This window comes from Gallinula chloropus, assembly GCF_964237585.1.
Source record: "Gallinula chloropus genome assembly, chromosome: 24".
NCBI lineage: Eukaryota > Metazoa > Chordata > Aves > Gruiformes > Rallidae > Gallinula > Gallinula chloropus.
The window spans coordinates 5,221,850-5,237,690 of NC_140109.1; the positions used below are offsets into that span (position 1 = coordinate 5,221,850).

Below are 15,841 nucleotides of genomic sequence, written 5' to 3' on the forward strand. Positions count from 1 at the left end.
CTTAGCAGCTCCCAGCACAAGCAAGCAACGCTCCAGCCTGAGGATTTTCAAGTTTGATTCTGGAAACCTCTGATTTTCCTCTCCCCATTTCAAGTTTCTCAAGTGAAGGAATGCAAAGAGCAATCAAGTGCTCCCACTTATCGATCGCACCGAAACGCCTGGGCTGAGGGATTATCCTCCCAGCTCAAAAACAGGGTTTGAAATGAGGCAAGGGAAAAAGTTAGGCGGCGTAAAGCGCTTGGAAGCGTGCTCTGGCACTGCATTAACCAAAGTCTCCCCTTCCTGGAGGCACATGTCCAAGGACACTCTTTGGGGTGCTAATACTCCTTGGCAAAACACGGGGTCCAGCCGCTGACTTCAGTTCCTCGCTCACGGAGGGAGCTGGGAATGCCGCCTCCCTACGGGGGCGGTTCTTTTCCATGAGCTACAGGGAACGTGGGAGGAAACATCCAGCTTGGAAAATAAAAAGTGCCTAGTTTTGCCAGCGCCTCCGTGCCTCAGTTTCCCCAGCTGTTAGAAAGAAAACCAACTCTCCTGCCCTGGCACCAAGTAGCCAAAACACTTCCACAGGCCATAGTGAAAGGTGGTATCAGGTGAAAACAGAAATCAAAACTAGAAGTCGCGCTCACTGATGGCTTTTCTTTGGAACATCAGCTTCTGTGGCACAGTGGAGGACGGTGTCCTGGGGCACAGCCCCTCCTACCGCTCATGCCTCTCCAAACCACCACATCCCCCAGCTAAAACCCATTCAGGAACAGCAGAGCACGCTTTTTATTTTGCATAGACTTGGTCAGGCGGGCTTAACCAGCCTCATTCAGCAGGCAGGGCTGAGCTTTCTTTCTAACCAAAGCCAGAGCAAGACAAGAACCCCCCGCTTCCTCTTTTACATACAGCTCCTAAAATAATCTCTCCAACTCTCCTCCGTCTGCATCTCTCTCCCTCCTCTCCTCCACCTCCCCCCCCCCACCCCCACTTAAAAAAAAAGACACAACTCAGTATCAGCCCCAAGATGAGCCGCGCGTGGGAGGAGATTTCAGGGACGGTCGCACCTCAGGATCTGCTCTGAACCTTTCTGGTGATCTTTATCTGCACGAAATTATTTCCACGCTTGGCTCCTGGGGCCACAGCTGCTACCAGCTGGGGCAGGACAGATCAGTATGTACAAGGGAAAGGGGAACTGGCAGGAGGTTGCAAATTTTACGTATAGTGCAAGGAAAAGACATGGCACAGAAGGACTGGAAAGGATTATCTCAGTTTTAGCTGGAAGCCCCATCCCACCAGGTTTCTCTCCACGGAGATGCCAGATTGCTGGAGGGTTGTCATGTAAAAGGATGGAGTTTCCATGGCCTATCACCATCTCATCTCCTCCAGTGCTGGGAATGGAAAATGTTTGGGTCTGCCTTGCACCAAGGTGGAAGAGCAAAACTGAGCGCTTCCTTCCTCCATGCCAAATGGGGAGGAGATCATTTCACATCACACACAGCAATTCCAGAACCGCAGTCGCTCCTGCTCAAGGAAACCACAACCAAGTGTCCAGAACCTGCAGAAAAGTGGGGGGAGGGCCAAACGAGGGCTCTCTACCACCTTCTGTTCTCAGCAATACAAAAATGAAAACACAGGGCATCAAATGTCCTGCGCCCAACCAGGTCCTTCATCCTCCATGAGGTCTGGAGCACCCACGTTTGAAGGCCACGCAACCTTGGGGGGCTGCATGCTCTCAGGTGTGCCCGTACGCATGTGGCTGAGCCCAGAGGCACCTCCCCAAACCCTTTACTCACAGACTGCTCAACCACCGACGCAGCCATTGGGTAACCTGGAGACCACGGAGGCTTTGCCCTCCACCAACAGAGAGGTTCTACCCACGCCACTCAGCAGAGAGGCGGGTTCCTGAGGAGTGTGACCCTACCTGTGTAGCCAGCAAGGGCAGCGGCAGGAATGACAGGCTTGTCCTTATTCATATCAGCCCGATCTCGAACATAGTCCTTGAAGGTGCCCTTGGGCTTGTGGTTGGGCAGGGCGGCGGGGTAGTCCTCCGAGTCAAAGCTGTCATAGGAGGGGACACGCTGCAGGCTCTGGAAGGAGGACTGGCTGCTCCAGGACTGCGTCAGGCGGTCACAGCTGTCGTAGCTCTCTATGCTCTCGAAAGAGTCCTGGCCTCCCAGTTTACCTGGCGAGAAGGAAGGGCGTGTGAGATGCGCTTGGTCAGCACGGGGATGGCCCAGCACACCCTGGCTGGGAGAAGGATGCTTTGCCTGCCTGCTGTGCAGGCAGAAGACAACTGGGCAAATGATGTCGTCTCACCATGTCTCATCCTTGAACAAACTCAAAAACATGGAGAGGAACTGGGATATTTTTGTTACCTTGGCAATTCAGAGCGGGGCTAACTGAGCTCGGGCATCTTCAAGGGCACTGGACACCCAGCTTTTTTACTTTTGATGTTTTCTACAAGCCTCCACAGCTGCCTTTTATTGCCTTATGTTACAACCAGCTCCCACCCCCAAATCCCCAAACAGCAGCAGATTTGATGGAGGAGGAGAGCAAAAGGCTGAGGGCTCAAACAGCTATTTTTCCAGTTCTGGTAAGGTGAGCACAGCTGGGTTGTATCAAGGCTACTCTCTGGGGTATTTTTAGAGAAGATGAGAACACGAGAGGCCGGATCCTCAGCAGCATTATGCTGATTTACACCCACTAGAGACAGCAGAAGTATACCCTCTGTAACTTAAAACCAAGAGCTAAAAAAGGATCCAAAGAACAAACTGAAATCACTCCTTCTGATCTCCTGTACGCTGCTGATTGCTCAACATCTTTACTGACAAACTGAGAGCGTAACAGGATCATTCAAGTTCACTAATTTCCCAAACCGGGCTAAAAACAGCTGCTGGGATTGTGCAAGAACTCCTGGAGAAATTTCCACTGGCAGAGCTACCCGCAGCTTGGGCCCAGATAGCAAATCCCAGGGGAAGAGGAACGTGGAAGGACGCTGGCACGCTCCCCCAAATATTTGTTGCGTTGTCGTTTGAAAAGTGCTTGCTGTGAAAAGATTCAACTACCGTGGGCTCTGCCCTGATGGCTGGCCCAGAATCATGTGAAGTTTGGAGCCACTGGCTTGATTCTGCTGGCAATATCCACGCTTCAAGCTTTTTTCTCCCCCTCCCTCCTTCTTCTAGTTTTCTTTTTTGAGAACTTCACCAAATCCACTTCAATCACTTCCTGAATCCTACGAGGGGAAAACAACCCTGCACGTTCATTAATTGGCATAACCACCTCCCTGAGAAGTCCTGCAGCACCAGCTCGTTTCAAATTAAGAATTAAAAACTTGCCAGGTGAACAAGCTGCCACATCAGAAACGTGACCTGGGTAATTTCATTGACAATTCACCTAAATTTGACCTAAATGTGAAGCCTTTGGGGCAAAGAAAAAAATAAAATCACACCTTGCACCTACTCAGGAGAGAATTTGGCAGCTACTGCTTTCCAACCCAGACGTCCCAACTGATAAGGCAAAGTGAAAACACTCCCATGGGATCATAAAATTAACCCCTAAAGCCCACAGGAAGAAAGGCAAAAGGTGACTGTCTGGGAAAGCTTCAGCCAGACTTTGAGACAGACTAACCTTTTAACACAGTGGAAGGTAAAACCATCCATAAATATAAATTACCTGGACTCTGTTTTATATTAAGACTTCTTTATACTACCCCTCTGGGAGGAATTATGCCACCCAAAGGCTCTTCCATGTGGCTGGAGTGTAGCAGTGGTGTAAGGCTGGCTGTAGCCTGTTGTAGTTTTTTCAGTTGCAATCAGTGTGTTCAAAGTGTTTGGTAAAACCAGGGGCCCTTGGTCCCCAACACTGAGTTAAGGGCTCTTTCTTTCCCCCCTGCCTCCCTGGAGCCTTTTTTAGGCTTTCCAGTGAGTACAGGCTCAAGGTAGAATTGCAAAAGAATGCCTGAATCATTGCATTTCAATGAGAATGATGATGAAATCACTGATGTTAAAGAAGGGGTCAAGAAAAGGGAAAGACACTCATGAAAGATATCCTGAAAAGCAACCCCAAAAAGAGGAGCTTGCCTAAAATCATAGCACTGTTGCCCCTTTTGGTTCACGTTACCATCCAAGTCACCTCTCTCATATTAACGTTCAGCCAGCAGTAGAAGCAGAGGCAGTAATACAAATAATAACTTGCCTGCCATTAGTTCTCCCAGCTTGGAAAAAAGTGAGTGAGGAACTTAAAATGAGCGATGCATATGCAATGCAGACCCACAAAAGGGCTCTGGCTCTCACAGGGAGCCAGCACATCTTCAGCTCTCCTAGCTGGATGAATGGGTTTAAATGTTCAACATCAAACCTGGCTCCCAGCAACACGTTGCTATAATGAATTTTAGGTACAGGGACACCTGGATTCTATTCAGGGCGCGATCGCAGGTAGGTCAGGTTCCCTACCTGGAATCAGGAGATAATGATACCCCCTTTGTAAGTGACTTTGAGCAATATGGATTAAACTTTTGCTCTGAATAGATACCGTGAGCCAGATCCTCAGCCTTGCATTAAGTCATGTAATTACAAAGTAGTCAGTCGGGCATCTGGGCCCCATGTGTTCAGGATTTAATAATATTAATTGAAAAGGCATTTGGGCTCAGATCCTCAGAAGTGTTTAGGCGTTTAAAAGCCATCATCTCAAACAGGAATGATGTACTTATAACTTTTTGGAGATGTAGGGTTGTAGCACAAGATGGTCCTTCGGCTTTGTCGCTGACTCTACCCATGACATCTGCATCTCCCTAACAAAGCACAGGGCTTGGGCTGTTCAGAACAGATTATCAGCTCAAGCAAATGGCCATCAAAATCAGGGGAGATAGTGGATAAAGACTTTGTATCATCAAGTGTGAAACCCTTCTGAGCCTTGGACAGTAATTCCCAATGAGGACTTGTGAAGGATTTGTTGGGTTTTGCCTGCTGTCCTAGCAAAATAAGATTTATACAACCACACAGCAGTCTGTCCTCCCTAATAACCTTTAAGCCTATTTCCACTTCCCTCAAGTCTGACATCAAAGTCCAGAGCCAGAAACGTTACATTTTTGCAGATGTTGTAAAAAACAGGCAGCAGAATAGAGAAAAGAAAGGCCTTCTTCATGATTTCCCCAGATGGAAAAGCAGGGAGGGCTCAAAGCCACCAGCGAATCCATCCGGGAGTTCAACCTCATAAGATATATGGCTTTGTTACTGGCATCACACACTGCCCTGATGGCCTTGGTCCCCCCAAAGCACTGTCAGACGGGATATCCCCTCTCACAGAGGCGAAGGCAACCCTCATGTATAGGTACACAGCAAGAACCCCAAGGAAACCCTGGGAGACACCCGACTTTACCTCGATTGGCACGTCCCATGCACATGTTGTCTGGCGTTACTACTTCTTGTTTGATCGTGAAGTAGTCTGTCTGCAGGGAGTCCGTCTGCACTGGGTCACGCAGGATGACCGAGGGATAGTCACTCTCATACTTGAGGGACAGGAGCTCTTCCGAGCTGATGGGATGGAGGGTCTGGTAGGACTCTGTGATGAAGCTGGGCTCGGAGAACTCGGAGGGAGGCACGCACTGCGCATGCTCGATGCCGTAACCTGCCGGCAAGAACGGGAGCGTCACAAAGCAACCTAGAAAATCGCTCTCCCCCCTTCCAGTCTCCCACTGCACAGTGAAGTGTGGGGGTCACAGTGCAAGAAGAGGCTGCCTGGATATAAAATACCCAGCACAAGCAGGCAGTAATTTTTAAGGAAGCTTTCTAAAAGCTATGGAGTGGTGGGGGCTTGTAATTGCAGCGATTTAAAAACATGTAAGACACCCTCAACCTCCAAACTCCTCTCAAGCAAGCTGGTAGTGGGGAAAAGCTGGGAAATCATGAAGAGCATAGTGTCAGCAAAGGAAACATTGGGCAAAGACGTTTCACTGATGATTGTAATGGATGAATCACTTCCACAGTCATCCTCTCCTCACTGGCCAGAGCCTGGAATCCCAGTTCAAGTGAGTTGATTTTTTTTTTTAATATATTGTTTTTTGCTGGTCCAGAAAGGACATTGGAGATTTCAAATGCCCACAAAGAACACCTCCAAAACAATGGGAAGTGCAGGACTCCACATAGATGCCTCATCCTTTTCCTTGTTAGGTTCCTACCTAGCAATCCAGAATTAAGCTTTCTTCCCTCATTCCTTCCCATTTTTTGATAAGTTTGTTGGGATTTTTAAATTCCCAATGCTCTGGAGTGTTGAGGTCACTTTTTGTGTCTGCTGAGCTACAGCTTCAAACAAACAGCACTTGCAAAGCCAGATTACGGCATCTCAAGGAAGTCACCAAAAATACAGAGGGTTTCTAAATAACCCCAAAACACCAGGAAAGGCAAAATTCCATATTTGGCATGCTCTGCCATGACAGAGCAGCAACTACATGGTGAAGTCATCATGTGACACACACAAACCTCTGAGAATACCGATAATTGAGACTTACTAATGAAGTAGTCTGAAGTATAGCGGGATTCTGGATATGTTGTATTCACTCCGTTTGCTGGGTACGGTTTTACCTCTTCTGCAAAGAGAAAAGGAAGGAAATGTCATATGTCCCCAGGCGTATCGGGCTTTGCAAGACTTGCTGTAACACAGAGAGGTCTGAACTTCCTAAAATGCTCCTCCCCTGGGTTAAAACTGGGACGGTCCATGGAACAGAAACGAGCTCGGAGCTGAAATCCCACTGAAACAAGTGCTCGATGCAAGAGTTCCTTCAGGAATTCTTGCTGCTGGCATGCCCAAATTTAAACAAAATAAAGCAAAATAGAACAGTAACAACTTTCTCAATCAGAGGCTCCAGGTGGTTCTGAAAGACGAGTTGCACAATTTCCTTGTTTGCCTTAATTTTTTGCCATCTTTCATTCTCTTGAGGGTTGCTTTACCACACTTACATGTATGAGCTCATGAAAAAATAACAACCCACCGTACAAGGGCAGTTGTTTGCCTGAAAAAAAAACCATCCTATTTTTAGCCAAGCAGTAGGTGTGTGCAGCCGAGTGGGTAGTGCACACCAAACCCAGCTCCAAGCCCAACTTAATGCTCAGCCTACGTAGCCCCTTTCACCTCAACACCTGATGCAGGCGGAGGATGCAGCTCGCAAAAGCGTCACGCCGTCTGTCACCCAACTCCTCATACAAACTCCACAGTGGACATAAGGGCAGCACACACAAAATTTTGGCCGTACTATGGGCATAATTCACTGAGCAAGAGCATGGATCACCTCAAAGCTGAGATCCTCCACTTTCCATCAGCTTTTTCCGAGCACTCGGGCTTGGCGCGGAGTTTGCTTTCCCATGTAAAAGCCACACCGCTCCTACCCTGACCAGTTTTTCCATTAACACCTTATTCCAGCACAGCATGTGGGCAGAGATACCAGCATGGGAGATTTTATTTTCTTTGCAGAGGGTAAGCAAAATAAAATAAAGTATAAAACCCACACACAGACAACTCCAGGTTAGGTTTAGTTCTGCTGAGGCTAAAGAGAAGCTAAGAGAAGATAACACACGCGGCCGCTTGCAAGGAGGCTAATTTTGGCCCTCTCTCCCAGGGGATTGCAGGGTGGAAAATATTCTCTAACAAAAAGAGGGTTTGTACAAACAGACCTAATGAGAAACGCTCTTTTCCTCTCCCCACGGTGTCTGCCAAGGGGGAGGGTGGGTGACCACAGAGAAAGAGAGCAACCTTCAGCTATGCTTACAGTCAAGTGGAGGGCACTGCTGACTGCTGGTAACCCAAGAGGTTATTTTGAGAAGAAATTGGGAAAAAATATGCCTGAAAATACCCAAATCCATGCAGGGAAAAGTCACCCATCTGCTGCCGTTTTTAAACCCTCCAGCAGCCTGTGGTACGTGAGTCACTCTCAGAAAGCACTCACAAGGGACGCGTGTTCGCTGAAGGGACGGCAAGGTCGCAGCCTGTCCCAGCATGACCCCATGCCGGCGGTCACACCGCTATAGGTAAAGCCAATTGTTTTGTGGTTAACCACCACTCCCACCATCAACACCCCCAAAAGAGATGATGGTGGGTGGCTGGGGAAGGTGGAAGAGACAGGGACTGGCAAGTCGGGCCTCGACTCTATGGGTGAGCCTGGGAAAGCCTTGATCTCTTCATACTTCACATGCCCAGCTGAGAAGTGGAGGACGACCTCCTCTTGTGTGGGGAGGGATGTGGCGGTGGACAATTTCCCACGTTAGGTTTGCACGGCACCAGCACAACAGAACCCAGGTCTCGTCAAGGGCTTGGAGATGTAACTACCAACAAGATGAATCCCATGACTTGCAGAGAATAGAAATTAGTCCTTGGGGTGAGGCTGGTTATTTCTTGGAAACTCTTCTTAGTTACTCTCCAAATACTTTGCAGCTACTGCCCTCCTGGGAAATGTGTTAAGAACCCACCATAGAGGCAAAGGCTCGGACAGCTTATGCAAGAAGAGACACAGTAAAACCAAACACAGAACAGAGATTTCTTGGCTCCCAGGGCTACACCAACAGTGTTGAGACAGAAATTCAGCCTTCTTCTTTTTCATCCTTTTGGAAGGAAAGCAGCAAGAGGCACAAAGATTTCCAGCTTCTTTGCAAAAGCTCCTCTCTGCCTCAGACCTTTTGCATCCTCGTGACTGCAGCATGTGAATACTGGTGTATGTCAATGTCCTGAGGAAACACTATCTCTACTTTAACATGAAACTACAGCATCGAGTTCATCTCTATTGCTCAGGGAAGGAGCTGCAAACCCAAGTCCTGATGCCTCAGTACCTGGAGCACATCGCAAACCTCTCCAGCAACTTACAGCCCAAATAAATGGAGAAGGGTTGTGGGAAAGCAGAGCTGTGGTAAAAAGGCTGGCTTATGGCAAGGAAAAATTAAGACCAACCACAAGGTTTTGCTTTGTTTGGTTAAACTGCTTGCTGTTGATACGAGCACTCGATAAAAATTATGCAAAAAACCCAAGAAGAACAGAACAGACAGAGAGGCAGAGAGCAGAAAAACAGCCTGTTGTACACAAAGCCTGGGAAGAGACGTGTTTACCTTCTGCAAACCACAGGTAGCATTAAAATTAGTAATCAGCAATTAACATTCATTTGTCAATGATTTCCTGGAAGGCATAAGCCTGTTCCCCCTCCCCTTCCTACCATCCGTACAGCACGCAAGGTTGGTATTACAGTGCAAGAGATGTTCCAGGAAAGCAAACAGCTCTGCACAAAAAAAATGAGCTGGAGATGGAGCCTAGCTCCTGCTTGTGGCTCTTCACCCTCTCTTTAGAAACCAAGCCAGGTTCAGTGTTGCTTGGGCATCCAGCCACTATGAAAACACCCAAAATCACTATCCATGGCCTCAATCAATGAAAATTAATGGCCTTAGATGCTGTCATGCGGGAAACAACTTCTCCTGTGAGGGATATAACCACTCTTACCAAAAATCCTGTTACATCTTTCGGGAGGTGGAACAAAGAAAGGCAGGTTCCAATCACAACTGGGAAATTAGGGTGGGATTTTGGTGGTATTGTTGTACCCGGTTCTAGCAGAGGAAGTAGTAAAATTCACAACGGGAGCTGAATGTGCTGAGGAAGAATGCTTTGGAAAAACCCACCGTCATTTCCAGGCAGGCAGAGCCTCCGTGGCCACTGTGGATTCCTGCCAAGCAGCTGGTGCAAACACCCTTCCTCTTTGAAGAGGTGCCTGGATTTGTGTTGCCCAGTACCGGTTGGGATGCCCACTTGAAATCCGACTGGAAAGCTGAGCTTTGAAAGCTGCTTTTATTGGGATGAAAGCCCAATGTGCTCATTGCACAGCCAGGCAGGGAGCCAAGGTCTCTGGAAAGGCCCAAAATCAGGCTAGGCAGGATGGTGTGAGCCACGCACCCTGGAGACTCCCGGACTCACCTTTCTGCAACATCTCCAGATGCTCCCAGAGGATATCTCCCACAAAGTCAGGCGCTAGCTCCAGGAAACACTCCTTGCCCAGGGCACAGAGGGCAGCTCCATTCATGCAAAACTTCTGGAAATCCACTCCCTTCAGGGTAAACTCGTTCACTGCCCACATCACCCAGTCCCGCACGTGCGTCTCTGTCCACTGCTGGGGGTCTACAACAAGCAGGTGTAGAAGAAATCCATTAATGTGCAACCACAAGACACTCCCCCAGGAAAACAGGGCACAGACAGTGTCCCAGAAGAGAAGCACTTGCAGAGCCTCATCCCACAGACAGTCATTGGCATAAGGGTACAATGTGGCGGGGGGGGACACCGTAACTACAATTTGGATGAGCCCTATTTCACACAGGGTATGAACTTTGGATTTGTTTGGGATTTCAACAATCCCACCAGTTCTCTGCCCCCTTTTCCCACCCATGTCTCCATTTCGCTTGGTTTCTCTCTGTTATCAGTCTCCTGTAAAAAGACCCCTCTGCTTCTCTGTATGGTAGAGATACCAATATCTTCTTTGCAAACAGAAGCCCTGGAGCTGCCTCCAAAGAAGCAGGTCCCCAAAGTGACAACAGCAGTCACACAGCAGAAGTCAGCAGAAGAGACAGGCAGAGTTTCCAAACACTGAAAGGTTTTGCCTATACAGACAGATTTTTCCAGCCAAAACTGTCAAGAAACAAGGTGATACTGCTAGATGAAGAGAATCAAGAAAAGAGGTGGCAGATGTGGAGAAGGGCAGCCTGGCAGGAGGACACAATCTCTGTGGCTACCATGATTGCTTACCAGGAAACCATGTCTTACCTTTGGGAATTCCCAGCCGCTGTTGCTCTTTTGTGAAGCCACTGAATGTGGCTTTCAATGCCTGAGACATCATTTCTTTGCTGCTGGGAGTTAATAAAGGCACATCTGCACATTCCATATCTGAAAGAAGGAAAGAAAAATGGCCATGAGGGCATGGGATTGGGCAAGGCAACAGAAGTCCCTGTAACACTGAACAGAGCAATCCACTTCATTCTTTTCCTTCTGAAATTTTGACACCCAGACCTGTAAATCCATCCCCTGCAAGTCCACAAGCAGACCTCTTAAATACAAGAAAAATAAGTAAGCATAGGAGGGCACAGACAAGTTATGTCTGGAAAGCTAGGTTACATGATGAACATGGTCTCCCTACAAACCAACTATGAATAAACTACTGGAAACTTGACGGTGATATCAAAGACCTTTCCAGACATCAACCTGCTGGATTCATCACCCCAGATGGTGTCTGAAGCCTGGGAGATAGCTGAGCAACTCCATACACCAATGAAGGTAAAGACTCCTACATCAGGTTGACCAAGAAAAGAGGGAGTATCTCTGAATTATCACTCCACCTCTGAGCATCCCGGTGCAAAGAAAAGCAAGAGGGGAAAAACTGATTTTAAGGAATGACGGGCATTCCTGGAAGCAGTAGGCTGACAGCAGGCTGAGGCAGGATCAAGAACCAGCAGAAAACCCATTCAAGGAGTGAGGGAAAACAAAGAGCTGGAAAATCCCACATTAGCACAGAGTTACATCATGCACAGCCCATAGCAGGGAGCAACTCGATTCAGGGGTGAGTCACCGAACAAAGCTCAGCCACCCCCATGGGAGAGCACAAGGCCAAGCCAAGAGCTGGGCTTTGGAGTAAGTCCTGATGAGAAGCAAAGCTCTTCCTTTCTTTCTTCATTTCTTTCTTTGTTTTTTTTTTTCCAATTTATTTGGAAGGAGGGAGACGTTTGTAGCCGAAGAATTTCATAAACAAAGCAACTGTTTAAAAAAATAAATAAATAACCAAATCCTCCTCAATCTGCATAAAGGTTTGGCTCTTTTTCATGTATTTTAAGCGTTCCTGAAAAAAATTTTAAAAAAAAGAGGCTTAAAAAAGTGTCTTCCAGGGAGAAGGAAAGCCTCCTGCACCCACCATCTCAATCAGCTGGAACTGTATCGATCTCCTAGGTAAAACTTTCCACCTGAGGCTGGCTTAGTGCTGGAGCCTATTGGAAATTGTTCAATGAAAACTGTTCTCCATGGAAAAATGACATATGTGAGCTCTGATGGTGTTTTCCCAAACGTCTGGGTGTAGGCATCAAAAGTCAAAGAATTCTCTGTGTTCTGGGAACACCTCAGCTTAGCATTGCTCTAAATGAACTTAAACTCTGATTTAATAAGCCATTATACCTGCAAAACACCAGCAAGTGCTTGCTTCAAGCAGCATCAAGTGCATCCCAAGGCACTCAAGCAGTGATTTCGCACGACTCTTTGCTCAGGTAAGACGTAAAATTCCCAACACTGAGCCTCCTGGGATGAGATTCCTCTCCCTAACCTCACTGTGTAACTCAAAGACTCCCTGCCACGGTGGAAATAGTGGGACCTTCGAAAGCAAATAACACAATCAAAGGCTATTTGGCAAATTACACTTCATTATTTACTGGATTTGGCTGGAGAGGGCATGGAAAAACGAGCAGCCACCCTCACTATCTCTGTTCTCCATCTGCTGCTTTGAGATAACACTGGGAGAAAGTGGTTCAGTGCCCCTTTCCCTTCATCCTCATGTTACATTTTAATGCTTTCCTTTCCGTGCTCTGTGGTTACAGGGACCACCCAGGAATCCACTCCCCTCCGCCGGCTGGTTAAACGGCAGTTCACTGCTCCCCGGGTGCTATGGGAAGATGAGTCAGAGCCAGGCTAAGAAAACGTTTCCTAACCCCAATTTTCACACTGAATCACTCGTGAAAACTTGTGCAGAAATGATCTCCTTGCACAAGCTACCAAGAGCAGAGCAGGGCAAGGTGATGGATGTGTAAAATTGTCATTTTACCTCTGCGATGCATGATCCATCCCCCCTCCCTTGCTCCTTGTTTTCTCCTGCAGGATTCACAGGGTTGGGTTTGCACATACCCAGCGAATCAATTTTTCAGTAGCAGGGAGGGGTGGTGCGGGTGGGGGGGGGGAAGGTTTCAGTTTAGTAAGGTGAACGCTGAGGTCCACACAAACAACCCATCAAAACAGGGAAGACTTAAAAGCAGTTCCCAGTGAGAGGCCAGCGGAGAAGCAAGCAGGCTATGTGCAACCTTCAAAAATAAAAAGCCAAGTGTCAGAGGAGGGTTGCTAGTCAAACACCAAAATAAACCAAAAAAACACACACCCCCCCATGCATTTCAAGGCTTCTCCTTCAAAATACCTCGAGCTCAGCAGATTTAGGATTGAAACATCATCTACTTTTTTGGGGTTGTTGGTTTTTTTCCTCTTAGACCAGAGCTACTAGCTAAAGTTTCTTCAGAAGGCAAAACAGCCCCCCCCAAAAAAAAACCCCAAGCCTGCTAAATGCTTGCAGAAGCTTTATTTTAGTCAGCAGTGTCCCACATCTGTAGAAAAGCTCACATGTGTAACACTAACTGTGTTTGTGAAGCCCTGCATACGTGTTTGCGGACGAGCCGTAGCCGTGTGATCTCGAAGAGCTGGTGGGACACCGAGGCAGTTTCTCACCTAAATTCTGCCTCTGCTGGTTTTGTGATGCTGAATTCACTTAAATATCATTTTCTTTGTTAGTCTCTGAGCGTTTGGGGAAGGCGAGGGGTTTTTACTCAGCTCTGCCTGATGCTGGGTGCAGGAGAGTTTCATCCCAGGGAGGAGCGGAGAATCAAGCGCTGGTGATGTCCTTCCAGCGCCTTCAAGTTTGGGATGCCTAAAGGTCAGAGCCGAGCTGAACCTCAGTAACAAAAGCAACCAAGGGCTTAGCTCCCTCCTGGTTTCAGCTTTCACTGCCATCTGAAACCTCTTTCCAAGATTCTAATCAAACCTTGAACAAATAAAACGTCTCCTTTTGTGTACCTCCTGCTGTCCACCAAGTACACACACGCATGCGTGTGCACACACACCACGGGCTCGGAAGAAATGTAGGGGAAGGAGTGTAAGGCAGCAGTAAACCCAGCTGTTAACACCTAAACTCAGTTTGAAAACACCAGGGTTTTAATCCCAAGACTAAGTGCCACTGCAGGGGCCACGGAGTTAGCACCCCAGACTCAGTTTGGTCTATAGGTTTGATGATTCCCATTAAACCTTCATCAGCACGGCTGCCACGTGCAGTTCGCTGCCTAGATGCCATGTCCTCCTCCTCCTCCTGCTGCCACTGCAATGACAGGGAGCTCTGGAAAGTTATATCAGCAGCATCTGGTGGTGGAACACCTTTTGAGGAGAGGCTGAGGGAGCTGGGCCTCTTTAGCCTGGAGAAAAGGAGACTGAGGGGTGACCTTATTAATGTTTATCAATATGTGAAGGGTGAGAGTCAGGAGAACAGAGCCAGGCTCTTGTCAGGATGGCAGCGACAGGACAAGGTGCAAACTGGAACAGAGGAGGTTCCATGTGAATGTGAGGAGGAACATTTTCACTGTGAGAGTGATGGAGTGCTGGGACAGGCTGCCCAGGTATGTTGGGGAGTCTCCTCTGGAGACATTCAAACTCCACCTGGATGAGTTCCTGTGTGATTTAGTCTGAGTGATCCTGCTCTGGCAGGGGGCTTGGAGTAGATGAGCTTTCAAGGTCCCTTCCAGCTCCTAACCTTATGGGATTCTGTGAGTCTGTGATCTGGAGAGCAGAGAGAAGTTAAGTTACCTTGCACGGTGGGATGGTGGAAAAGGATATCTATTCATCTGGTTGCAGCTTTCCAAAGCAAGGAGGGATCTGGGGGCTCTGTTTGAGACCCCAGAGGCTTCTCAAAACCAGACCTCTAATTTTCCTCCAGCTCCCTGACATCTCTGGGGACAGGACTTCAGAAAGACAAGGGTAATAACAACCCTATATGAATTTTACACTAAGGGGGATCTGCCCAAAACCCACTCCCCCCCCACTTGGATTAGGTGCTGCGCCAACAGAGCCTGGGAAGAAACCAGCCTGCAAACAGCCAAAGAGGCCAAGATCACCGAGTTCATCTCCCAGCCAGATTCCCCCTCTGCTCTCACCAGGCTCCTCATGTATAAACTGTTTCTATGCATCTGATCTTTATAAAGGCCTACGATTTACAAACTTTAGGGATTTTGACCTTAAAACGCGGGCGGCTCCGCTGCACGCCAAAGCATTAGCATCTGATCCCATCAGCAAAGGGAATGGCAGTAAAGGGGGGTGTGGAGCGGGGGGGGAAGATGCTCTGAGCAGGAGGATGGGAGCAAAGTCATTTTTCACCCGCATTTCCACTCGGGGTCAATGCATCTTTAAAGCTCCCCTCGGCCACTCACTTTTTTTCCCATCAAAAGCCCCAGTGTGTCCTTGTCTGGTCCCTGCTATTTTACCCAGTAGCCTGCATGTAAATGGATGTACGGAGGGTCAGAGTGGAGCCAGCTGACCCGGCGGCCTCCTCCTGCCCTCACTCTGATGGATGGACACCAAGGTCAGGAACCCAGCGCTTTGTTGTCTCAGGTAAAAGCCTGCTCCCTGCTCAGCCTCCTCATCCTGCCCTTCCCAGACCAGAAAGTAACCCCCACAGCATGCTTATGCCATGAGGATTTTGGGCCCTTTGGTGGCTTGAAAGGCACAGGGATAAGTTTGGGAGAAGGTGCATGTTGGTTTCAACCCAGATTATTTGCAGAGAGTCCAGAAAAATCATCTCTCTTGGTCTGTGCATCTGAGGGCTGCACAGATTTGTGCCCGTGTCCTTCGAAAGACCTGTCCTTCAGCCCCAAGGCAGTGGAGATCCTCCTCTAAGCCCCCTCTTGCTGCCCCACCTTGAGGTGTCCACGGTCCAGGACATTCCCCAACCACTGGATCGATGCCTGTGATGGAGCAGGAAGAGTTTCTCAGAGGCTCTGCCTCTGTTTGCTCTCCCACCCTCTTCCCACGTGCCCACAGTAAGCCCGTGACCACCAAG

General features: G+C 48.3%; 1 protein-coding gene across 1 annotated transcript in view; it reads right to left on the reverse strand.

Annotated features, from left to right (window-relative positions):
- Positions 1–15,841, reverse strand: part of ETS1 (ETS proto-oncogene 1, transcription factor) — a gene marked incomplete at both ends in the record, with an annotated part of 72,972 nt that overhangs the window by 8,442 nt on the left and 48,689 nt on the right. The window contains 5 exon segments of the mRNA XM_084274995.1: positions 1,907–2,167; positions 5,362–5,610; positions 6,491–6,568; positions 9,925–10,125; positions 10,765–10,884. Of these exon segments, the coding sequence (XP_084131121.1) occupies positions 1,907–2,167; positions 5,362–5,610; positions 6,491–6,568; positions 9,925–10,125; positions 10,765–10,884 (909 nt within the window).